General features: G+C 36.8%; 1 protein-coding gene across 1 annotated transcript; it reads left to right on the top strand.

Annotated features, from left to right (window-relative positions):
* Positions 1-501: 501 nt before the first annotated feature.
* GTPBP10 (GTP binding protein 10) lies at positions 502-23,416 on the top strand. The gene is made up of 10 exons (XM_054564043.1): positions 502-636; positions 3,230-3,423; positions 7,685-7,776; positions 8,156-8,300; positions 10,487-10,560; positions 12,058-12,110; positions 14,617-14,724; positions 15,757-15,834; positions 18,416-18,539; positions 22,915-23,416. The coding sequence occupies exons 1-10, from the start codon at positions 604-606 to the stop codon at positions 23,166-23,168; spliced, it is 1,155 nt and encodes a 384-aa protein (XP_054420018.1). The 5' UTR covers positions 502-603; the 3' UTR covers positions 23,169-23,416.
* The last annotated feature ends 2,817 nt before the right edge of the window (positions 23,417-26,233 follow it).

Genomic DNA, 26,233 nt, shown 5'->3' with positions numbered 1-26,233 from the left:
GAGTTCGATAAAGACCCTAATCTAAACGACTCCAAGAATATGTGTGACAAAACAGTTCCAAGTTTCTTTCCCTACCGAATACAATTAAATTCTCAGATCCTAGTATTTGGTTTAAATTGTCTCCTGGAAATTTTTACTAGAGATCACTCAACTCGTCAATGACCTAGCAGCTTTCTCGGGCTCTTCTTTTCCCAGCTTAATTTCCGTGTCTTTTAGGAGTTTGGTTTTAATGTCAGAATTCTGCTGTTGTTCTTGTTTTCCTTCTACTTTGGTAAAGACTGAGGATCTGTACGGTTTCCTCAATTAGCATAAAACTTCCTCCGAGGCAGCTGACTGCAAAACGTTTCCATTCAAATGTTAATTATGAACCGGGCCACTGTGTTCTCGACCTTGTTTTAGTTTTAAGCTGCTTTCACCCTTCCGGAAGGCTCGCCACACAGCGCATGCGCATGTCTCTGTGCCCGTTTGCCCTACGGCGCATGCGGCTCTCCCTTTGGGAGCGCTCGGCGGAGGACCGCGCCTGCGCCCTGCGACGATGTAGAAGGCCGCGTGTGCTTCAGGGTATACTCCTCCCGCGGGCGTGAATACCGGCGCACCGCAGGCATGGTGCACTGCAGTTGCGTGTTGTTGAGAAAGGTCCGTGAGCCATCCCCGGAAGCCCCAAGCCCGAGAGTCAGGTGCTTGTAGCCCGACCTGGGGACGCTGGTGCTCCTTCTCTGCCTCCCCACTTTTTCTATCTGGGGGCCTCTTTCCTGCTTTTTTCTACCCTAGTCTTTTCTCCGCCCCTGCGGGAGTCAGGGTGGACCTGTCAGGGGGTGTGTCTCGCCGGCCTGGATAGGACGGTGGTTTAGGGACAAGCTGTGAGCTCTCCCTGGGGAATTGTGTGCACCTGGAATGAAGAGCTGGGATACTTGACTGCTTTTAGACGTGGTACACGTCGAGTGTGGGTTTGGTTTTTCTATTGGCTCAAATGGTGTATTTTCCTTTTAAGTAATAACACCCATAGTCCCTTTACATTCTGTATTTTTCCTTGAGTGCATTGTTTGTAAGAGAATTCTAAAAACGATTTTTCATCAATAAATGAAAGTATGTAGTAAGTTCTTGCAAGAAATTTAGGTCAGTTTTTGTGTAGTGTCAGTTTCAGAGTTGTTTCTGTAAAAAAATTAAAGTTGCTTCGAATTTAGAGGCCTCTTTTAGAGGCTTACTTGTAATGTTTATTGAAACTAGCCGGCATCATAGTTTGGCCATTACCCTATTACTAACGATGAGATGGACATATTCCTTTTAAGTTTGTGTTCTAAATCTCTGAAGCTGATCAATCTAGAGCAGTAAAAATTCATAAGCTGCATTTTCTTTGTGGATAAGTTACTAAAGGCTACTTGTGTTGTTTTACTGCCATGGAAAGTCACTTTCCATCAATGTCGTTTCCAAGCGAAATCTCTCTCCACTTGCATGTGATATGTTTCTGACTTAGCCTTGCAGAACCAAAGTAGTTCTTCACTCTCAGAGAAAACTACTCTGCTTGACCCTCAAATTTATGTTTAATATATTTCTTCCACCCTACTCTCTTTGAACACTGTTTCATGAATGCATTTGCATACTTTAATGAATCCCTGCACTTTAATCTTTTGCTATGAACTGTCCCCTGCAATTCTAGATCTAGACTGCATCAGAATCATCAGGGGAGCTCTTGCCAATTGTGTTGGCTTGACCTATCCGCATCCCTTCCGCCAGAGTATATCAGAATGGTCAGTGGAGTATGTGTATTCTGCAAAAAGTGTCCAGGTGTTTTTGATACTTACAACTATTATAAATGACTACAGATGTGAAGATTATGAATTTAAGAAATTACTCTAAGGAATCTTGATAGTCTGAGAGGTTAATACATAGGTTCTTTACCCTCAAGGAGGGGTTGATTTAATAAGGGTAATAGAAGTATAAGATTTCAATAAGTGTATTAATAGAGATACAATCAAATTGCTTAAGAGCCCAACAAAGTTGATGGTAAATGTTGATTAGAGGAATTAAGAAAGACATCACGGCCTGGGGGTGGGGGCAGGAGGGCAGTAAAAAGGGGATAAATGGTAATGGAAAAATTCAATTAAAAAATATGCAAATATGACATTCAGGTGGGTTTAAGATAGAAAAGAACAAATTAAGGGGGCGGGCTGGGCAAAGGAGGGCAAAGGGGAAGAATTGGGACAACTGTAGTAGAATAACAAAAACAGACAAATGACATAAGTAGAGGAAAAGCATGAGCAGTGGCATGGAGATGTGAAGGTATAACATCTGATACAGAGCAAAAGAGGAAGAGGACACGGGTTGAATGAATGGAAATGGAACTGAGGGTAGCTTAAGAGCTTTGAATATAGTACGGAGCGTTTTAAACTTTATTTCATAAACAGCAAAATGCCAAAAAACCATGCATGGTTTTTGAATAAGGAAGAAACGTGGTGAGAGATCCGTTTTTGGAAAAATAACTCAGGCAGCCAGATGAGGGATGCACTGAGAAAGGAATGACTAGACACTGTTAAGATACTAGGGCAATTTGTACCAGGAAGGAAAGAGCTAGGGCTTGGCGTGGGGTCGCGGGGGGTGGTGGGGGGGGGGGGGGGGGGGAAGCAGGTATAGTCAAAGATTCCCATACTCAATGAGTAGTAAACTGCAGTTCTTTTATTTGAAAGAACCTTGGTGGAATAGACTTTACCTAAAAAAAGTTTGGGTTGGTCATATTAACATGTATTTGAGATGACTGTTATCCTTTCAGTACTCAGGAACAAGTTACATATTTGAGGAGTTTCAAATGTAAGTACAGATCTTGTTCTCAGTTGCTTTAGACTGTTAAGCATACATCCTGGTGATGTCCAACAGACTGGGCATAGAGAATATCTCACGTAGGTTAATAGTTACTGGTACAGGCTGAGATTACCCAGGGAAACAGTCTAGATTGAAAAGTGGACCATTGTCAGAGACCTTGAGGATAGGTGGGACAATAATTGATAATTGTTTTTAAAAAAATATTTTTTTTTAAAAAAGGATTTTAAGGTTTTAACGGAAAGAGGAGGTCAGATAGGAGATGAACTGAGAAAAGACTAACTTTGGCATACTGGAAGTCATTATTGACATTTTGAGGCATTTTAGTGGCAACAAAGAACAAAGAAAGGAGTTCTAAACTGGTAAGCACATTTGATATACAAATGCTCTCTTTCTCTCTCCCTCTCTTTTTAAGTATGGAAACTTCATCGATAACCTAAGACTCTTCACCAGGGGAGGAAGTGGTGGAATGGGTTATCCTCGTTTAGGTGGAGAAGGTGGAAAAGGTGGTGATGTCTGGGTAGTAGCCCATAAAAAAATGACTTTAAAACAACTTAAAGACAAATATCCTCAGAAGCGGTTTGTGGCTGGAGAAGGAGCAAACAGTCGGTAAGTATTTACTGAATGACTTTGATTTTATAAAAGTAATCCCTCCAGGGGGGAAAAAACAGTTAAAAGATAAAAATGTAATTTTTAATTTGATTTAAATTACATCCTATATTTGTAACTGAGCAAAAATCTTCATTTGTCTCAACTCTAGTAAAGGTAAAATATAGGTACTAAGAAATGTTTTGGAGCTTTCAAACTTTCTATCCTTTTCTTCTCCCAATGTTTGTTTATTTTCTTTTGTACTTCCTCTGTAGAAACAGAAAATGATCTGAATTCCCACTGTTTTCTTCTTAAATTATCTTTGACAGTCCTTAGGAAACCTTTCTCAAATCTCAAATGAGCTACTCCACCCGATCACCACCAATAGTTCTGCCTGTATCTCATAGGCAGTGCTGAAAATTTAGAACCTGTTTCACTGATACATCTTTTGTATGTTTTCTCTTTTGCTTCTATTTCATTCTTCTTTCTATGACAGCAAAACCTTTCCTTTATTTTTCAATAATGTTTGTTATTCTCTGTGGAATATACTACATTGGCCTCAAAATATGAGAATTTTTTCCTTTGTTATAAAGAAAATGAAGAAAAAAATTCTTAAAACTTCCATCAAAATGCCTGCTATGATTCCTCAGGACTATCTCATTCTGTCATTCCATAGGAGGTATTGGTATAAAGGCTAGAGTCTTTTCTTTTTTTCTTCCCACAGAAGTGTTTAAAAAAACAAAAACAAAAACCAGAATCAATCTGATTTAGAGAGGAAGGGGGAGGTAGAGAAGCAGCAAGTTATTTTTCCATTTATTTTTGCCTTCATTGGTTGGTTCTCGTATGTGCTCTGACCAGTATCACAACCTTGGTGTATGGAGACGATATTCTAACCAAGGGAGCTGCCTGGCCAGGGCACTCACAGAAGTGTGTTCATATATTTATTTGTCACAATACCAGATGATGGAATGTGGCACGTACGTAGGGGATAAATATATGCAAAGGATAGAGGCTGGGATACTAAACAGCCTATAACACAGACACTCCCAACAACAAAAACAACAAATTATCCTGCCCAAAATATGCAGCAGCATCACCTGCTTGTAAACGTATCCATAGGGAAACTCCTCAAATTTCTTTTGAGAATTTTTGTTTATGAATAATCTGATTGTAACTTTATTATCCTCACCCAAGGCTGCTTATTGATTTTTAAGAGGGGAAGGGATGGAGAGAGAGAAACATGGATCAGTTGCCTCTCATACACACCCCAGCCAGGGACTGCATCTGCAGCCTAGGCATGTGCTCTGACCGGAAGTTGAACCCACAACCTTTTGAGTAGGCAGAACCACATCCAACTAACTGAGCCACACCAGCCGGGGCTAAACCATTTTATAAGACAAATTTTGAGAGCCTTGTAATTGTTAGAATTCGGTAATCAAAGTTTTGAGTATGGAATGTTATTTTATTATTTTGATGTTCAGGTGGGAAATAATAGCAGTTTATATCCTAAAGTAAAATTTCTTACCATTTTTAAATTTCTTTTGAAAAATAAGGTTGCTGTAATTCCAGGTGTATTCTGAGTTCAGATCAGTGGTATACTAAAGATGGTGATGGTATACAGTGTTTAAAGAGAAATTTAAACAGAACATATTTCTTACTGGGATTGTATGTTGCAATTTTTAGAATAGAGAGGCTTAAATCTGAAGAATGAATAGGAGCCAGCTGGGTGAACAGGAGTAAAAAGCATTACAGGAAAGGTAACATGAACAAAGGCCCAGTGACAGAAGACAAGTACCACACAGTATAAGACACTAAAAGAAGGCCAGTGTGGCTGGAATGCAGAGAGCTCAGAATGTAGAGGAAGATGAAACTAGAAAGATAGGTACAGGCCAGACTTTCATTCAGACCATCATTATTTCTGAAATATTGCAGTATCTTGCAGTTTGGTCTCCTAACTCCAGTCTCAGTCATCACCTTCAGTCCATTCTTTATCATATTTTGCTGTGTATAATGTGTACTTTTTTGTCCAAATTTTTGAGGGAAAAATAAGGATGCGCATTATACATGGGTAGTGCTAATTCTGTATCTGTGTAAATGTTTTGAGTTCTGTTATTTATGTTTATGTGTTAAAAGTGTAACTCTAAAAAGCAATAACTATATCCATATGCAAAATAACACCCTGGAATACATTAATTGGTTTCTAAATATAAATAAATAAAAAGTTGAATTAAAAAATTAAAATGAAAGATTTTTTCCCTCAAAGTTTGGGCCAAAAATGTGATTGCGCATTAAATACAGGGGCACATTATACATGGCCAAATACGGTATTTCTAGAGTGATTTTTCTAAAACACCAACCATTAATGTCACTTGCCTATTTAAAATTCTTCAGTGTTCCCCATCACTCCAAGATAATCTTCAAACTCTCTAACACAGCATATCAGACTCTTCATGATCTTGACTACAGTGTCTTTATTTCACAACATGCCACTCCACTTGTACCAGTGTTAATGCTAGAAATAACTGTTATTTTTTCAAACAGCTTGTTCCCTTCTAATCCAGTATATATGTGTGTATATAAATAAATATACATATATATATTCAGTTTGCCAACACATCTTTTTCCTGCCTTGATTACCGTTGCTTTTCAAGATTTGGTTTAAGCACTACTTTCAAAATATTGGTAACTGAGTAAGATTTTAATTTCAGTTATCTAATAATGTCTAGTAAAAATCAGACTGCTTTTGTTTATCATGAAATCATCTCCCAGTAAATTGTTTTATACTTGCTCAACTCTGAAAATTATCAAATACTATTTCGACTGTTTAAAAAACTATTCAAAGTTCTGGCCCTAGCTAGGTAGCTCAATTGGTTAAAGCATTGTCCCCATACGCCAGGGTTGCAGGTTCCATCCCCAGTGAGGGCACATACAAGAATCAGCCAATGAGTACATAAATAAGTGGAACAACAAATTGACATTTTTCCCTCTCTCCTTTCCTATCTCTATAAATCAATAAATAAAAATTTTAAAGAACTATCCAAAGTTCTTTTGAAATTTAAGTGTAAATGTTTTTAATAAAATAATATTTTAATAGAAAGTTCACCAGTAGTAACAAATAAGAATGAAAAATCTTACCTCTACATTCTAAAAATTGCAACACACATCCCAGTAACAGAAATATTCTATGTAAATCTTTCTTTAGTATATTTCTAAGTCATCCTTTTTTGTCAGTCCAATTCATTCATTCAGTTCATATTAATTGAGTATGTACAAATCACTGTACTAGATGCCTAGGGTACAATGATGATCTATACTAATATATTCCCTGCCCTTCTGGAAGTGCTGTGGTATAGTGGGAGAGTAGACATTAATCGAATATATGGAAAATGATAACTGTGATAAATCATATGAATTAGAGCCTACACATGTGTGTCAGCCTGGGAATTCTAACCTAATCATGGAGGTCAGGATTAAAAAGATTTTATAAAAGATCAACCATCTATATTTCAAAAATAACCACTATTAACCTTTGCTTGACTTTTCTTAGACTCTTCTGTCTATGTGTGTGTGTGTGTATAGTTTGAGGGTACAAAACAGAGGACAATATTTTGCACCCGCTTTGTATATGCTTTTTTATATACCTTTTTCTGTGCTGGAAGATTGTTCAAAATGGCTGCATAGTATTATAATATTGGAAATAACGTGTTGTCATTCATCTATTTAGGTAATTAATTGATTTTTTACTGTTATATTCACAGTGCAACACACATCCACGTTATGTAATAGTTTACATGGTTGTTCAATTATTCTCTTTTAGGATAAATTCCCAGAAGTGAATTTACTAGTTAGAAGTTTGTGCCAATTTATTCTTTCATGAGCAATTTGAGAGTAGCCAGATGAGCCCCCTATAATGAAAGTACTCTCACTTGAGGTCAGTTTTTTAAAAGCTTTGTTATTCAATTGATTTTTCATTTTTCTAGTTTATTGATGATTGCATCATTTCAGGTGTACAGTATATTAGTTCATCATAATTTAAAATGACTTTTGGTTAACTTGGTAACTTAAATCATTACTTACTATTATTTGTATTAGGATATGATAGTCTAAAATGCAAATAAATAATTAGAGGTAATTTTATTTTTTAATTAATAGTTGGCCATGTAGCATCTACATTAGAAGAGATGGTTGCTAGTCCTCTTTATAGACCATTATGTTTGCTTGAAGCATAAACCATTTAATTTTGTGGGTTTTCCCTATTTTAATTTAGCTTTATTTTTTGTAGGGTTAGTGCACTGAAAGGTTCCAAAGGAAAAGACTGTGAAATTCCTGTACCTGTGGGTATTTCAGTAACTGATGAAAATGGTAAAATTATAGGTAAGTGTACTGTAGAATCTAAGGTTGTGAAAAATGTGCACATTTTCTAAATTGTTTGGGAGCTGTGGGGGATAGTACCTTTTGAGTTTCAGAATTTTTTTTAAACAGTAAGTATTTCAGCTGCTAATTTATGAAAACTTTTAAAAATCTTATATAAATGTTCAATATTAACTGCTAGATTTAAGATTATTTTAAAAATATTAGAGTATTTACTTGGTTTTAAAACAAAAACTAGTCTTTCAACTGCTTATAAAAGTGTTTTTCCAGGGTCAAGCTTTTCATAGAAACTTCTGGCATCTACTTCTAAAAGAAAAATATAATTAGTGATTAAATCTACTTACTAATCTTGGCTCTACGTATCCTTTTCTCTCTTTTTAAGGAGAACTCAATAAAGAGAAAGACAGAATTTTGGTAGCTGAAGGAGGTCTTGGTGGTAAATTCATTACAAATTTTTTACCATTGAAAGGCCAGAAACGAATAATTCACCTTGATCTAAAACTTATAGCTGATGTAGGCCTAGTGGGGTAAGTACCATTCATGTCTTTATTTTTATACTTCCAGGGAGAGAGTTCACAAATAGGAAATAAATATAAATAGTAATTTGGGGTCAGCACTGTTTCTAGTTTATGGAACTTGTGCATTGTTTGTGTACTTAGAGAAGATGATATTAAATGTAGTTATTTTCACAATGTCAGCAGAGAGTTTCATATGCACTGTTCATTTGTCAATGGTCATAGCAATTGAGTAGGCCAGTGAAATGTTAGAAAATGAATAAAGAAAAAGATAAAGGCGGTAATACAAGAAGGTTAGCAAAAAGAATGTTACCAGATATTAAGGAATAAAAAAAGAAATCCAAACAAACCACATTTTAAAAAATGTATTCAAGGAAATAAAAAGAAGGGGAAAATGATGAAGATATACTTTCAGGTATTAATAGAGCTATTGATGTAGCATTAACCAGAGGGCTCAAGGCCAGTACAGACAATCTCAACTCATCAGACTTACACACTGTTGAGTACCAAGTTGGATCTTACTGATTGCACCCCTATCCTTTGTGCTCTGCTTAGGATCTGTCCATTCTCAGTACCGTAGACATGCTTACAAGGTTGTTCTCTTCTGTAGTCCTCCATTTTTTTCATGAAACAGTGCTGTTTAGCTTTGGGTTTGCAGTGCTGACACCCAACCTGCTGGAGAGAGAGAGCTAGCAAGATAGAAAGTAGGTAAAGGAAGAGAAAACTTCAGCTTGGCCTTTCTCCTTTCCTCTCACTTCCTCTCCCTGGCTGCCTATAGCATTACGCAGTAGTCAAACGGAAGGCGTAAGGAATATATAGGGAAAACGGGTGCTAAACTGAGTTCCAAACTGCCAGGCCTTTCCTTGCCTTCTCATAGGTTCTTTCTAAGCTCTTTTCATCTTCCTTTCCAGCCACCTCACTGCTTCTTTATTTACCAGACTCTTCAGTCTGAATCCCTCATCTCTTTCCACGACTGTCTGGGTCTTACCAGTGGTGGCTTAGAGTTCACAGAGGTCCCATTCCTGCTGAGGTTTTAACAGGGAAAGATGTGATCCTTGGCATTTAAGCTTGCCATTCGCACATAATTTTTTTTCAGTAAAACATAGTTAAGTTTATGAGTCATAGGTTCTATAATAATACATATTTTTCAAACACTATCTGGTAATAGTGTTTTATGGATAAGGCTGAGAATCCAGCCATTTACTTTCTCATTTGGTAAAAAAATGAGTTTCAAGTTCCACGGAGACACCTGTATAGACCACGAAGAGCCTAGCAAGGCTGAGTTGTAAAAGTTGATCGGGGGCCGGGGGGGGGCTTGATTGAGACTATTTGGCTTAGACTCTCAAATCCCTGGGAGGCTAGTTGGCTAGTCTTGGATATGTTACACAGTCTCTCTAAGTTGTTATTCACTCATCTTTAATAGTGAATGGAGAGTTCTCACCTTAAAGTGTTGGTAAGATACTGCGCTTGCAGCACCACACATGCCGTGGGTTTATGACTGCTCAGTGAATGAATGGTAACTGCTATCATGATCCTTATATTGCCCACTTATCTGAGACTCCTGTAGTGAAACATGAAGCTTTTCAGAAGACTTGAAATTACAGTCAGTAATTAACACATTGTGATTCTTAAGCATAGTGTATAACATGTTTTCTAGTACTTTTAAATTAGGCAACTATTCTTAAAAAGTTACTAATGTGAATACCAGTGTAAGCAGATATTTTTTTAGCTGGTATCAGGAATGAACTGAGCCTAAGGAGAAAGACATGTAACTAATGTACGTGTACTGCTCTGTCAAAGCTGATCTTAGAACTGAACCTTAGAAGAAAGGTATATAACTTACACACGTGTACCACTCATGTCCAAAAGAAACATCAGTTGGTCGCCTTTTGTCCATGTCCTGAACTGCAACCCAGGCCTGTGCCCTGACCAGGAATCAAACCCGCGGCCTTTCACTTTGCAGGACAACACCCAAACAACTGTGCCACACTGGTCAGGGCAGCATGGATTTATCTTTACCTATTTCATAAGCATATTTTGTTTTTGAAGTTTTTCAAGATTATTTTAAATTGATACTCTACTTTTAAAAATCCCAGAAATACTCAAGAAGTTTGCTGCTTAAAATGTTTAGAATTCAGAGATAAACAAGCATTAATAGTACTGATATTTGTTGTAATGTATAAATTTTCTCATTTCAGATTCCCAAATGCTGGAAAATCCTCTTTGCTAAGTCAGATTTCTCACGCAAAACCTGCAATTGCAGATTATGCATGTAAGTATAATTTATTTTGTATTTTAATGTGTGGCGGTGAATTTTTAAAGACTGATCTTTCTTTTAGTATGAATAAAATGACAACTCTGAGGGGAGCCTTGGTTTGAAAACTCTTGGCAGAATATGTGCATTTCCCATTAATCCTGGAAACCTCTCTATCCCTCAGCAAAGTTTCTAGTACTCATTACTTACTTTGTTGTATTTACTTTCCTGGTGCATAATCATTAATTTGGTTCAGTTAGGATTCTATGAGCACCTATCCTTTATCAAGCGCTGTGATAAATATTAAAAAGTCAGAGATGAATTTTTTCACTCAAAAATATAGCAAGTATATTTTTCTGGGAACTGCAGTAGATCCTAGAGTTACAAAGACTGGTAAGCAGAAACATACTATTCTGATTTTTATTGAGAACACAAATGAGGTGGGGAAACGACATAGCTCTCCAATGATTACATGGAAATATAATATGGTTCTATGAAAGAGTGCAGGTGACTGCTTTGGACATTTTTGTGGAAGTGTGATGCTGGGGCTGAGGTTCAGAGAATAAGTATGAGTTAACCTGACATAGTAGAGCTGAAGGGTCTTTCAGTCAGAGGAAATAGCATGTACACAAAGGCCTTTTAGTGGCAGGGAGTGTATTTGTGTATATACAAACATGTGGTAAGGGAAAGAGAGAATCAAGGTGAGGCCGGAGGTACAGGTAGAGACTGCATCATATTGACATGTAGTCTGTATGTGATCTTTATATGTTAAGAGCAGTTGATAGTCTTTTAAGCAAGTGATAACATCATTGTATTTACTTAAAAAGATTTTTGCTTACATTCAGAAAATGGATTGGTGTGGGACATCAGTGGATACGGGAAGGATAGTTAGTAGGTTACTGCAGTAGCCTATGAGATGAGATATAATGGAAGCTTAACCTAAAAATAGGGAATGAATGTGACAGGATCTCTGCCATCATTAAACAAGAAGGTGCAAAATGACATTCACCTGGAAAATAAAATTAAACCATTCTAAAATTGTACTCTGATAAGGAAGAGTTAATTTTGAACTAACTGCAATAAATTAGGCCAGTATTTATTGTTATAGTACAGGGTGCTGTTGAGAAGGAAAGAGGAAGAAAAGCAAGAAGTCACAGGAAGGACAGTGCAGGGCTGGTGAAGCTTGAAGATAACTGAACGAGAAGGGACAAGACGAGACCTAGTGATAGAAATCTAAATTTGGGCCCCCGCACCGTGGTTCCTCAAGTGGGACAGAGGGGTTTTGAGGCCCACTACTTAAATTAGACTATGCATATTATAAAAACTTGCATTGGTCCTGTTCCAGGTATATTGTAAGTAGCAAAGATAATTGTACCTTCCATTTCAACAAATGAGAATATAATCTGAATTAATCACAGAAAAGAAATATTTTTTATTTTATACGTAATGCTAAGACAGTTTTAAGAGTACCAGTGTTTATTCTAGTCTTAACTTACTGTTGCTTTTTTCTTTTAGTTACAACATTAAAGCCTCAACTTGGAAAGATTATGTATAAAGATTTCAAACAGGTGGGTATTTTTAACATAAGACACTTGGTTAGAAGTAAAAGTACTTGCTTTTGGTACTTGGGCTTTATATTGCACTGTTTCTGAGGTGTTGGAGTAGGGCAGTTGCAGGATTTTATTTTTAATAAGTGAAACTAATCAAATCAATAATGAGCACTATCATAGTAAAATATTATGTAAGAATGTAACTTTCAAAAATAAGTATTATTTTTTATATTTTTAAAATTTAGTGGACTGTCATTGGTTAATAAGATTATATAGGTTTCAAGTGCAATCTGTATAATACATGGTCTGTTTATTGCATTGTGTGCCCTCAGCACGAAGTCAGACCTTCTGTCACCATGTATCTGACCCCCTTTACCCTTCACTGCCCCTCACACCCTTCCCTCTGGCAACCACCATACTGTTGTCTGTGTCAGGGAGTTTTTGTGTGCTTATTTTGCTTGTTGGTTCATTTGTTGCTTTCAGTTTTATATTCCACATCTGATCTTACTCGTGTGGGATTTCATTCACATGTGACAATGTAACTTCTTATTCTTTGAAAGTTTTAAGTCCATTTCATCATTACAACATGTACCTTCTTTATTTGCATAATTTCTGTTTGTCCTCATTGCAAGTTCATATTTACTTCTATACTTGATTATTGATTTTCACTGGCTAAAATCATTTTCTGAAGTTCATGGAAATGATTTTATTCTAACTTCCTCTGTTAAAAACTCCTTTTAATTCAATGGGATTCTGGCCTTATCTATTAAAATTTATTTTCCTTGATATGGGAGAACTGTAGATCTTTTTAGTAATTAAACTAAAACAAAATATGTAATGTACAGTCAGCAATCATACTCCTTGGTATTTACCCAAATAAGTTGAAAACTTATGACCAAACCAAAACCTAACGCTCACATGTTTGGAGCAGCTTTCTTGGTAATTGCCAAAATTTGGAGTCAACCAAGATGTCCTTTAGTAGGTAAATGGATAAACTGTGGTACATCCAGAAAATGGAATCTTATTCAACACTAAACAGAAAATGCATTACAAGCGATTAAAAGATACAAAGGAATCTTAAATGCATATTACTATGTGGAAGAAGCCAGTCTGAATTGATTCTTAACTACACGAGATTCTGGAAAAAGGAATAACTGGAGAAAGGAAAAAATAAATCAGTAGCTGCTAAGGATGAGAAGGAAGGAAGGGATGAACAGGCAGAGCACAGTGGATGTTTAGGGCAGTGAAACTGTTCTGTATGATTCTACAATGCTGCATACGTGACGTACATTTGTCAAAACTCATAGAATGTACAGCACCAAGAGAGAACCCTAATGGACTTATGGTGATGATGTATCGATGTAGTTTCATATAATCTATTGACATAAAAAGAAATATAAGATTTGTATTCATTTATATCAGTGGTACAACAGTAAATATTAATTAAACTTCAACAGTTATATAGAATATTAAATAATAAGGAAAAGTATAAATACAATATGTAGCAGGAAAAAAATGCATTTTTTAAAATTTTTTAAAATTGATTTTTAGAGAGAGAGGAAAGGGTGGGGAGAGAAAGAGACAGTGATTGCTTCTCGTGTGTACTCTGACTGGGGATCGAACCGACAACCTTGGTGTATCCAGACGACACTCTAAGCAGCTGAGCTAACCGGCTATGGCATTGTTTGTACTTTTTAAGGGAAATTTGTAGAAAACCTTCAAACAAAATTTCAGAACATGAGACCTGTGTGGTGTACGCTGCTTTGGCACACAGCCACACTTCCTTTAAAACTCCCAAAATCTTTATTCACACAAGCAGTGTGTGTAGAGCAGTGCTTCTCATCCCTTATTGTACATCACAATTATTTGGGTGGCTTAAGAATAGCAATGGTAAGTGAAGCCTGTGCCTCAGAGATCTGAAACCAAATCCCTTAGGGGTAAGGCCTGAGTATCTGTAGTTTATCCAACTGATTATGATGCACAGCAAGGTTTGAAAACCATGAGTGCAGAATAATGGCTAATGAAGCTTATCACCTCCAAAGGAACATAGGAGCGCTATATCCTGTGCTTCTTAGGAATGCTCAATAGTCCTCCTGGTAGAGTATGAACAGAAAAGGAACATTAACTACTACGTATAGAATTTAAAACTTAAAACTACAGAATTTACTAAGTAAATAGCAATTGAATTAATATTTTTTTAACACTTAAAAATTCAGAAAGTTGAAATACTATGAAAAGTTCATATTAAACTATTTAATTAATGGAATTCTTAATAGAATTTTGTGATTAATAACTAATCCCTAAAGTTCTAGATTGCTAGGTTAATAATTAAAAATGGGACTAATTTCTGATAGCAGGGGATTTTGATTCTGTTGTAAAGCTATCTTGGCTTTATAAAGGTGCAGTAGTAATCACAAATGAGAAACTGTTTATATTCAAAATACCATGAGAATTTTTGGATATAATTGTACTTACAGTTTTCATGTATTTTTCTTTTTTTATCAAACATTTAACTTTGAATTAGATATCAGTAGCTGATCTTCCTGGTTTAATAGAAGGAGCACATATGAACAAAGGAATGGGCCACAAATTCCTCAAGCATATAGAAAGAACTAAACAACTGCTTTTTGTTGTAAGTCACATGTATATCAATGCAATATTCAACTGAATGTGAATCGGTGAATTTAGTTTTCCTAGAAATTGTTTATATGTTTAAAGATAAAGTGGTAGCATATGTGACTCCATTAAGTCTGTGTAAATGGGAGTCAAACACAGTAAATAAGCTTTAGTTACTATATCAGATGTAATTTTGGCCATACTTGTCAAGGTTTAATTCCTTAAGATTTTCAACATAGTATTATGTTATGTACTATGTCTTTTCCTTCTTTATTGGTGGGGCTAGAGTTATATAGCTGACCCTCAAACAACATGGTTTTGAACTGTGCGGATCCACTTATATGCAGATTATCTTCCATAAGTACCTGTAGTAGTGTTGGGAGTCTGCTGATGTGGAGGCCTGATAGTATGCATTGATCCACACCATTTAACATTTTTTAAATGTATTTATTGATTTTAGAGAGAAGGGGAGGGAGGAAAAGAGAGAGGCAGAGAAACATGAGTTGCCCCTTTCACCCACCCCAACTGGGAATCGAACCTGCCTCTTTTTTGGTTAATGGGCCGATACGCAACCCATGGAGCTGCTCTAGCCAGCTCAGTCCATGCCACTTTATATACAGGAACTGCTACCCACAGATTTTGGTGTCCTTGCAGGGGTCCTGAACTAATCCCTCAATCCCCATGAACACCGAGGGGCTGTAAGTTTTGGGGGAGGCAAAAATTACACACAGGTCTTTGACTGTGCAGGGTAGGGTAGGTGTTAGTGCCCCTAACCCTATGGTGTTCAAGGGTCAACTGTTTATGAGATTGTCCATATTAATATAAATTGCCTTATCTATACTAGTTTTTCATTTTATTAATGATTTTGATTTTATCAAAATAATTATAGTTATCTTGACACTTTAATTTCTCTTATTTTGAATTACTAAATCACCAGTAGAGTTAAATTGAGAAATTATTTTTAACTTGAAAGAATAAAACATTTCAAAACAGAAATGTATAGCTAACCTTATGTTAAAGGTTGTTTCTTCCCTCTTTTTTTTTTTAGGTTGATATTTCTGGATTTCAGCTTTCTTCTCAAACTCGGTACAGAACTGCCTTTGAAACCATAATACTGCTTACAAAAGTAGGTTTTCTGTTTCTGTTTTACTGTGTTCTGCATTTGATCTAATACATAGGCACATAAGACTGTGTGAAATAACAAATAAGTAAAAGATATATAGTCCACCTCTACTTTTTGAACTGTTGAATGTAAAGAATTATCTAACTTTGTCTCAGTTCTTCTATATTAACCTCAAACTGTTGCAACCAATAAAGCCCTCTTTATTGCATGCTGCTTAAACTTTATCTTGTTTGAACTTTGATTATGACTTCTTAGACTATTTCTCAGCCTGTTATTTATGCTCTTTTCTGTTTATTCTTTAGCATTCAGTTACAGTAAATATACTAATGACTATGAAATCTGTATCTGATACCCAGATCTTTTACTTAAGCATTAGACCAGCTACCTCTTAGACATCTTTGATTAGATATCCCGTTAACTTCTCATACTTACTATGAAAAACACCCCCCCCCCCCCTTTTTTTTTTTTAACTTTCCATCCTCCTCCAGAACTTTACTGAGTATGTAAGCTGGAAACCTCGGTGGTGGTCTTGATTCTCTCTTTCTTACCACCTGTATCAAGCTCTGTCAGTTTTATATCCTAAATCTCTCTGAAATCCAGCTGCTCGTCTTCATCCGCACTGTATGGTCGTCAGCCTTTCTCATTAGAATGTTGTAAGTCCCTTCTGTCTGGTCTTGCTTCTAGTTTCATTTCTATGCAGTCCATTTCTTCTGAGCTAGAATGAGCTTTGTAAAAGATGTTTATTCCCTGCTTAAAACACGTCAGTGGTGCCCCACTGTTGTTAGGTTAAAGTTGAACCTAAACATGGTTTATGAGGTCTGGCAGGGTTGGGCTCCAACCTGGCAGTCCCTCTTTTTCCCCCTGCCCCTCTTTCATTCTATAACCAGCCCTATGATTTCCCTCCAACACAGTGGGATGTTTCTTACCTCCAGGACTTTGTATATCCTATTTCCTTTGCCACTGCTTATCTATAATGAAAATTACTGCTGTGAGCATTTGTGTACAGGTTTTTGTATGGACTTGGTTGTCATTTCTCTTCAGTGTGTGCCTAGGAGTGGAATTGCTAGATAATATGGTAACTCTGTGTTTAACATTTTGAGGAGCTACCAAACTGTTTCCCAAACAGGTGTATCATTGCTCCATTTTACAATTCTACTCTCAATGTATGAGGGTTCCAGTTTTTCCACATTGATGTCAACCTTATTGTCTATCTTTTTATTTTAGCCACCCTAGTAGGAAGGAAGTAGGTGTTTCATTATTGTTTTGATTTGCCTTTCTCTAGTGATTGATGATGTTGATTGTCTTTCCATATGTTTATTAGCCATTTGTTGTCTTTAGAGAAATGCCTATTCAGATTCTTTGCCCATTTTTAAATTATTTTTCTTTTTATTGTCAAGTTGTAAGAGTTTGTTATATTTTGGATATATTTTGGATACAAGTCCCTTATGAGATACATAATTTACACATGTTTTCTCCCATTCTTCTAGATGTCTTTTCACTTTCTTTATGATATTTTTTGAAACACAGAATTTTAAATTTCCATGAAGTCTCATTTGTCTATTTTTCTTTGGCTTATGCTTTGTGATGTCATAGATTTAAATATATATATTTATTTATATCCTAAGTAAATAAATCCTATATATCCTATAAATCCTATTTACATATCCTATATAAATAAATATGTATATCTATATACATATAAATATGTATACTTATTTATATATAAATATGTATGTTTACTTATATATATCCTAATCTACAGTCCTACAGATTTACTTTATTCACCTCTGAATTTTATCTCTGTGCTTAATAGAAGTCCAGATATTTGGCCCTAGCTGGTGTGGCTCAGTGGGTTGAGCGCCAGCCTGTGAACCGAAAGGTCATAGGTTTGATTCCCAGTCAGGGCACATGTCTGAGTTGCAGGCCAGGTCTCCAGCTGGGGCATGTGAGAGGCAACTAATCAATGTTTCTCGTGCACATCAATGTTTCTCTCCTCCTCTTTTTCCCTCCCTTCCCCTTTTTTAAAAAAAGTAAAACAAAGTCCAGTTGTTTATATTTGGCTCAATGCACAAATCACAGTTGTCTTTAGGATGTCATATGAGCTAAAATATAGTAACATATGACCTAACTATTAAACATATTCTCAGTGACCTTTGTTAATTAATTTTGTGGTGGTTGGGATTGATTGCATTTCAGAGACGTGACTGGGCTCTAGATTACCCAGGCCAAAAGGTAAAGAAAGGTATTACCAAACAGGTACTCTATATAGGTATTTTAATAAAGTTATTTGGTTTTTCACCCTGGCCAGTATGGGTCAGTTGGTTGGAGCATTGTCCTGTATACTGAAAGGTCACAGATTGGATCCTCAGTCAGGGCACAAGCCTGGGTTGCGTATTCAATTGGTTGGGGCACATACAGGAGGCAAACGATCGATGTTTCTCTCTGTCTCTCTGTCTTCTCTCCCCCCTCCCCCTTCCTCTCCCCCTTTCTGTCTTCCAACCCTCCAATCTCTCTGGAATCAATGGATATATCCTCCAATGAGGATTTAAAAAAAGGAAATTACTTCTTCTTTTTTGATTTAAAGGAGTTGGAATTGTATAAAGAGGAACTTCAGACAAAACCTGCACTCCTGGCAGTAAATAAAATGGACTTACCAGATGCACAAAATAAATTCCATGTACTGATGAACCAACTCCAGAATCCTAAAGGTAAAACTGATTCATTCATTTAATGCCAATGTAATAAATTCCTGGTAAATGCAGAGTGCCGCTAAGTGATACAATCCGTGGAAAAGAAAACTTAACAGTTGCTACTCTTAAAAAAAATATGTTTGAAGAACCCATATCATATGAACCATTTAAATAACACTGTAATATAATACTTACCAAGTTGCAGAATGTGTGATGTAGATAATGAGAAGAGACAAGGAAGAAAAAGACAATTTGAGCTAAAAAGGTCAGGCTTCATGAAGAAGTAAAACTTAAAACAGGGTCCTTAATAAGGTAACAGGATTTTGATCAGAAGAGGCAAAAGTCAGCATCTACCTGTATAGGCTTTCACTTTAACATATTTCACAGGTTCTAGGCCTTCATTCCCCTAATACCCCGTGGATGTAAAAACAGCGAACAGTTCCAAGGAGATAATGTATCTTTGCAATGTCAGCTGTATGGGCCTTTGAAGAGTAGTAATCTTCTTAAAAAAAACCCTTGTGTGCATGTACCTGTGTATGTATAACACAGAAAAATGATGCTGTTAGTCCAAAAGAATTTGTTTGTTTGAAACTTGTTCCTTGATGAACCACTTTGTGTAAAGGAACTTAAAGGGACTCTCCACTGTCTTGAACATTGAACTTGGCAGAACTCTCTGTCCTACAGTGATGGTGCTTTTATTTTTCTGAGTCTAGAGGAGAACCTCTTCACAGACAAGGAAAAACAGGGTGGATGGCAAGTGGTTAACATGGATTTAAATAGTACTAATTTCTCAGCTTGTATCCTTGGGATAAAAATTGGGGAAAATAAATTATTAGGATTAGCAGAGGGCACCAGAAGATTCTCCCCTCAAAAATATTTTCCCAGTGTAATTTACATATAGAAGCTGTCCTTGAGTTAATAAGTTACTTTTAGGATATAAATAATCCCTGGAATCAGTAAATAACCTTTATTCTTTAATGTCATTTGTGCTATGAGCTCATTAGATCTGTTTGCTAGCTGGTCTTGCAGAAAAGGGCATTTTCAGAAGAGGCACCAGAAGAGCCACCAAAAGTGGCTCAAGAGCTTTTGGCTATTTTGGGGTGTCATTAAACAAAATACAGGCTCATCAGTGATAATTCCTGAAGTAACCTCCCTGGACTTCTTGGGGGCATATAAATCTTAGAAAACGAACTCATGTTGGCTTGTGCGTTCTCTTTCAGCCCTGCCTTTCCAGTTCATATAAGTATTAACTCATCTCATCGGCATGCCGTCCCTCGTCCCATTGCCTCGGTGGCAGGGGAGAGGAAAAGCAGTTAACAGCTCTCAGCTCCTGTGGGGCGATAGAGTAGACTGATCTGAAATGATCTTCCCTTGCGCTGTCCCACACCTTTTCCAGTTTTGGTATGACTCCTTGTACCAGTGATGATAAGCCTATACTGTAGGGCAGCTAAAGCCCACCTGTGTCTTGAGGCAAGCTGGAGAATTCCAAATCACAAATGGTGTACTTTTTTATAGAAAGTTTCTTTCAGACAGTCTGTGTTGCCTCACTTTATCAAACCCCACTCTGCCAAAGCAACTTGCTTCTATAAGTAAATCATCTTCTGTGATTCTCTTATTTATATTGAATTTGGTTTAAAATATCTTTATCCAAAAAATATTTACTAAGCATCTGTCACGTGCCAAGAACATTATCATTGTGACTAGTAAAAACCCAGGGTTCTGAGAGCTTATTAGAGAGAAAAGGAAAAAAGGATATTAAAAAAGTTTTCAGGGAACTTCTAAGTTTACAGTTTCTTGGTTCACAAATCAAACCTTTAACATAGTTTTGAGTTATTTTCTTTTTTTAAATTAAATGTTACTGATGATGCTATTACAGTTGGCCTGACGTTTTCCCCCTTTGCCCCTCCACCCTGCACCCCCCACTGCCCCACCACTGTTCATGTGCGTGGGTCATGCGTGTAAGTTCTTTGGCTCCTCCATTCCTACACTGTACTGTACCTCCCCGTGGCTATTCTGTAAATATCTGGTTGTGCTTCTTGATCCCCTCACCTTTTCACCCCTTCCCCCACAATCCCCACAACCCCCCGCAACCTGGCAACTATCAAAATGCTCTCCTTATCCATGATTCTGTTTCTGTTCTTGTTTACTTTGTTTTTTTAGATTCAATTGCTGATAGATATGTATTTTTTGCCATTTTACTGTTCACAGTTTTGATCTTTTTCTTAAATAAGTCCCTTTAACATTTCGTATAATAATGGATTGGTGATGAACTCCGTTAGTTTTTTCTTGTCTGGGAAGCTCTTTATCTGCCCTTTGATTCTAAATGATAGCTTTGCTGTGTAGAGCTCTCTTGGCTGTAGGTCCCCACTTTTCACGACTTTGAATATTTACCTATCCCTTCTGGCCTGCAAAGTTTCTTTTGAGAAATCAGGTGATAGTGTTAGGGGAACTCCCCTGTAGGTCACTAACTTTTTTTTTCTTGCTGCTTTTATGATTCTCTCTTTATCTTTAACCTTTGGCATTTTAATTATGATGTGTCTTGGAATGGACCTCTTTGCATCCGTCTTGTTTGGGACTTGTGTGTCTATTTCTTTCACCAAGTTAGGGGAGTTTTCTTTCATTACTTTTTCAAAAAGATTTCCAACTTCTTTTTCTTTCTCTCCTCCTTCTGATGTGAATGTTGGACCTTTTGAAGTTGTTTCAGAGGCTGCTTATACTTGCCTCATTTTTTTGGATTCTTTTTTCTTCTTGTTGTTCTGATTGGTTGTTTTTGCTTTCTGATGTTCCAAATCATTGATTTGACTCTCGGCTTGATCGACTCTACTGTTCTTTCCCTGTAAATTGTTCTTTATTTCAATTAGTATATCCTTCATTTATGCCTGGATCATTTTTATGCTATTGAGGTCCTAACTAAGTTCCTTGAGTGTCCTTATCACCAGTGTTTTGAACTCTGCATCTGATAGATTGCTTATCTCCATTTGATTTAGCTCTTGTCTGGAGTTTTGTTCTGTTCTTTTATTTGGGCCATGTTTGTCTCCTCATTTTGGCAGCCTCCCTGTGTTTGTTTCTGTGTATCAGGTAGAGCCGCTTTGACTCCATGTCTTGGTAGGGTGACCTAATGTAGTAGGTGTCCTGTAGGGTCCAATGGCACAGCGTCCCCTGTCACCCAAGCTGGGTACTTGAAGTGAGCCCTTTGTGTGGGCTGAGTACACCCTTCTCTTGTAGTTGAGCCTTGGTTGCTGTTGGCAGATCAATGGGAGGGGTTTACCCAGGCCAGTCAGCTGCAAGGTTTGGCTGTGACCACTGACCAGCAACGTTCACCTGCCATGGAGGATCAGCTATGCAGGGGCAGGGTGACAGTGCTCCCCTGTGGTCTGTAGCTGTCTACTGGTTGTGCTGGCCCTAGAGTTTCTTGAGTGGTGCAAGCCAAGGTCAGCCCCAACCTGTGTTTTGCCCAGGGAGCCCCCCTGCCTGAACTATAAAGCAATCTGAGATGGCTGCCACTTGTGCTGGGCTTGGAGATTCCCAGGAAAAGCCAAGCTGTGAATCTAGGCTCACTGCTGCTAGTGCTGTGCCTGGGGCTCACTGAGACAACTGTTGCTTGTTTGAGAGGATTTAGAAAGTTGTGAAGCCTGAGCCAAGACCAGCCATTCATGCAGAAAAGCAGTTTAGGTGGGCCATAAGTTGGGTGGGGCAGAGTCTCTGGGGATTTCCAAGGTGGGTCAAACAGCCTTAGCTGGGTTGATGGAGTCCCAGATATGGCACCAGCTTGGCAATTCTGTGGGGGGAGGGTTTAGAAAAAGGACAATGACCTCTGCTCACCTTGATGCCAGACACTAAAGTTCCTCCCAGTATGCCACTGGTGCCTTTCAAGCTGTTACCTTGGTGCTGGAGCTCAGAGGAAATAAATCTGAAAAGGTGAGTCTGTGTGTGGGTTCTGTAAGAGGAACTGCTTGGGGCTGCAGAAGTTTCTTCCCACCCACTCAATCCCTGCTGAGTTTTGCAGCCAGAAATTGTGGGGACTTATCTTCCTGGCACTGGAACCCTGGGCTTGGGGGCCTGGTGTGGGACTGAGACTCCTTGTTCCTGAGATATCCCTCCCAAATTTTTATCTACCACATGTGGATGTGGGACCAGCCTGTTCTGTGTCTATGCCCCTACTGCCTGTCTGGATAGATGTGGTTTCTTTTATTCCATAGTTATTAGACTTCCAGTCAACTCAATTTCAGATATTCCTCAGTGATGGTGGTTCTATATTTTAGTTGTAGTCTTGATGTGGTTGTGAGGAGAGGCGAGCCATGTCTGCCTGCACTGCCATCTTGACTAGAAGTCCAGTTTTGACTTGCTTTCAAAGACAATGAAAATCAGAATAGTTTTGTCATTTTTGTTTCAGACTTTCTGCATTTATTTGAAGAAAACATGATTCCAGAAAGGACAGTAGAGTTCCAACATATCATCCCCATCTCTGCAGTTACCGGAGAAGGAATGGATGAATTAAAGAACTGCATCAGAAAATCTCTGGATGAACATGAAAATGAGGAAAATGATGCATATCATAAGAAACAGTTGCTTAATTTACAGATTTCCAATACAATATCTTATAGTGAGCCACTATCAGAGAATGCTGTTACTAGTTCTATAAAATAGATACAATTTAAATCTATTCAAAGTGATACTGAAATTGTGTTCATTTGAAAGGTTTTTCACAGACATATATATTTTAGAATGTTAGTTATTACTAAACTTCTGATATATACTCCATCATTTGAGAACCATATCTTTTTAAGTTGTTTTATAATTAAGTGTCTCAACAGTAAAGAAGTGACTGAAAGCTAAAATGACAGTTTATAATTTTATGGCCAATCCGCCTATAATAAAATCCTCTGATAGTCCCGTACTTACAATGTCCTCAGTGAGATCATTGGTTTTTTAATGTAAAAGATTTATAGAATATTATGAGAATGGGTTTTATTTGTTTTTGAGTCTGTTATGTACCTGGTTCAACTATTAGGTATAATAGTTCTCATTTTTAGAAAATCAAAAAATCCTGAATTTGAACATATGTTAAGTGATAACTAAGATCACTGATAATATTTAATAGAAACCAGCAAATACAGTCATACCTCGGTACTCGTTGGCTTCAGACTTCATCAAACCTGGCACTTGTCACATTTTGACAAGAAAAAAAGTGTTTCAGCATTCAGCGCTTGCTCAGGACTTGTAGCACTTGATAGAACTTGTATGCACTGTGACGCCGCCCTGCAAGAAAAAAGGCTCCATCACTTGCCAGCTGGTTTCAGCACTCCTTGTGAGTTCTGGAATGAATTAATGACAAGTACCAAGGTACAACTACAGATGCTCGTGATTTCAGCCTTTGGAAAACTTTCTTAAGTATAATAGTATTTTTTCCAGCTTTGAAGCACACTGGTATATGACTCATTTTCTTACGTCCTAGTCTGTTTCATTATCTACTTTCATATTTTAGTAAAAAGAGAATAGGACATGTAAACTTTAAACAATATTATCAGTCATCAGTATATTCTTGAGATTGTAATTTGTATTTGAGTTCCAAAAATATTTACAAATGGGACACTTTCTCCATATGAGTTTTATTATAAAATATACACCTTCATTGTAAAATGTAAAATTTAAATAATGCAAAAGCATATAAAGTAAAAAAAATTCCCATCTTTCTGCGTTAGGCACTTCAGGCCTTCCTAGACAAAAGCTCTGTTAATAGTTTCCAGTGTTTTTGCAGAACTTTTTAATTTATATATTTTTTTACCCAAATGAGTTTATTATGTAAACCTTTACAGGTTTTTTTGTTTTTTTTTTTTTTACAAAATAGTAGCAAGTTAATGAGGTTTTAATAATTATTCTTCAATGCTGCTATTAAATTATTAGGAATTGTTTTAGAATTTAAGGCTTAGTGAAGCCATTGCATATGGCTGTAAGTATTAAATAAAAAATGATGTAAGTATTGTTCTACTTAAATTTCTTTTGATATGACAATGTAAGAGTCTTTTTACAGGCATTTTTTCACTTTTATTCTGTTTTATGTAGCTCACTCCCACCTCTCATCCCCTTCCCCAAATTACTGTCTTTTCTTGTATTTCTTCGTTCTTCATTGCACACGTATTTATTGTCTCCCCTGTACCTGGCCTCATGCGCTACGTTTCATGTACAGTGTTGAAGAGAACAGATAGGATCCGCTGCCCTCATGGATCTCACATTTGACAGCACAAACTGCAGGGGATTAAAGTAGCTTGGTTTCACTTTATAACAGAGGAGTAAGAGCAAGGAAAGTATTTGGAATTTGAATACCTTTGCTGATCATAATGACTATGTTTCATATTGGGTATGTTTTACAATTATGACTTCAGGGTCTTTTTTTTTTACCTCTGTTGTTTCCTAGATATAAACAAGTAGCAATGTGAGGACAGTTGCATCAGGTGAAATTCTGGAGCTCTGAAACCATAATCTTATTCTCTGCTGTGGCAAAGGATAGTAGATGTGTATTGAGGATTAAGAGGAGTTATATCTTACTTGCTTTGTCATAGAGTTAATGAAAGCTTTAAGTTTTTTAAAAAGATTTTATTATTCTTAGGGGAAGGCAGGGAAAAAGAGGGAGAGAAACATTGATGTGTGAGAGAACATTGGTCGGTTGCCTCTCACACCCCACCGACTGGGGACCTGGCCTGCAACCCAGGCATGTGTCCTGACTGGTAATTGAACTGGCCACCTTTTGGTTTGTGGAATGACATCCAACACACTGAGTCACACCAGTCAGGGAGAGATTTTAACATACATTTTTCGGGTACAACAGAAAATAATTTATAAAGATATAAAATATTTGAACAACACAATTTTTATATTTGACCTTATAGTCACACATATAAACACTGTACCCCAAAACTGTAGAATACACGTTGCTTTCAGATATGCATGGGTCATTTTAAAAAATCAAGCACATGTAAAAGCAAATAGCTTCAAGTGCCAACCAATCACATTCATACAAAGTAAGTTCTTTGACCACTAAGAAATTAGACTAGAAGTCAATAATAAAAATGTGCTTCGAGTGCTTGTAAATTAAGAACTATACATCTTAACCCATGGGTCAAAGGAGGAATCACAATGGGAATTAACACATTTTGAAGTGAATCTTCTGAAAATTTATGAGATAGAGTAAACCTATGTTAAGAGAAAGTTTATCTCCCCAAATCATAAAGAAGAAAAGCTGTAAGGCAATGAACTAAACCTCTATAATAAAAAGTTATAAAAAGAACTACTTACATCTAAAGAAAATGAAAAGATAAAAAATAAGAGCAGAAGCAAGTAAAATAGAAAACAAATATACAATAGAGATCAATAAAGATAAAAACTTGGTTCTTTGAAATGACAAGTTTATAATCGCCCGCTCCCCCACTATGAGGAATAATGAAGAAATACAGAGTAAGCTTAAATACCCAATATTGGGAATATCGGAGAAGACATTAAAAGCGTACAGATACTAAAAGAAAAATATTATAAACAACTTTACATCAGTTAAGTATGCATTTGTAAAAAATCAAGTTTCATGCTTAGTATGTCACATTTCAATAAAAAAATGAAAAATATATACCTTACAAAATCTGACATCAAAGAATATGTGAAAAGTTCTGTGTTTATTTTAAAATTAATAATTAAAAACCTTCTCACAAAAAACTCTTAGG

The sequence above is a fragment of the Pteronotus mesoamericanus genome, unplaced genomic scaffold (assembly GCF_021234165.1).
Source record: "Pteronotus mesoamericanus isolate MK-2021 breed Mesoamerican mustached bat unplaced genomic scaffold, CSHL_Meso_final scaffold_85, whole genome shotgun sequence".
In the NCBI taxonomy this organism is placed as follows: Eukaryota; Metazoa; Chordata; class Mammalia; order Chiroptera; family Mormoopidae; genus Pteronotus; species Pteronotus mesoamericanus.
The sequence above is the reverse complement of the archived record's forward strand: the minus strand, read 5'-3'. Positions and strand labels throughout refer to the sequence as shown.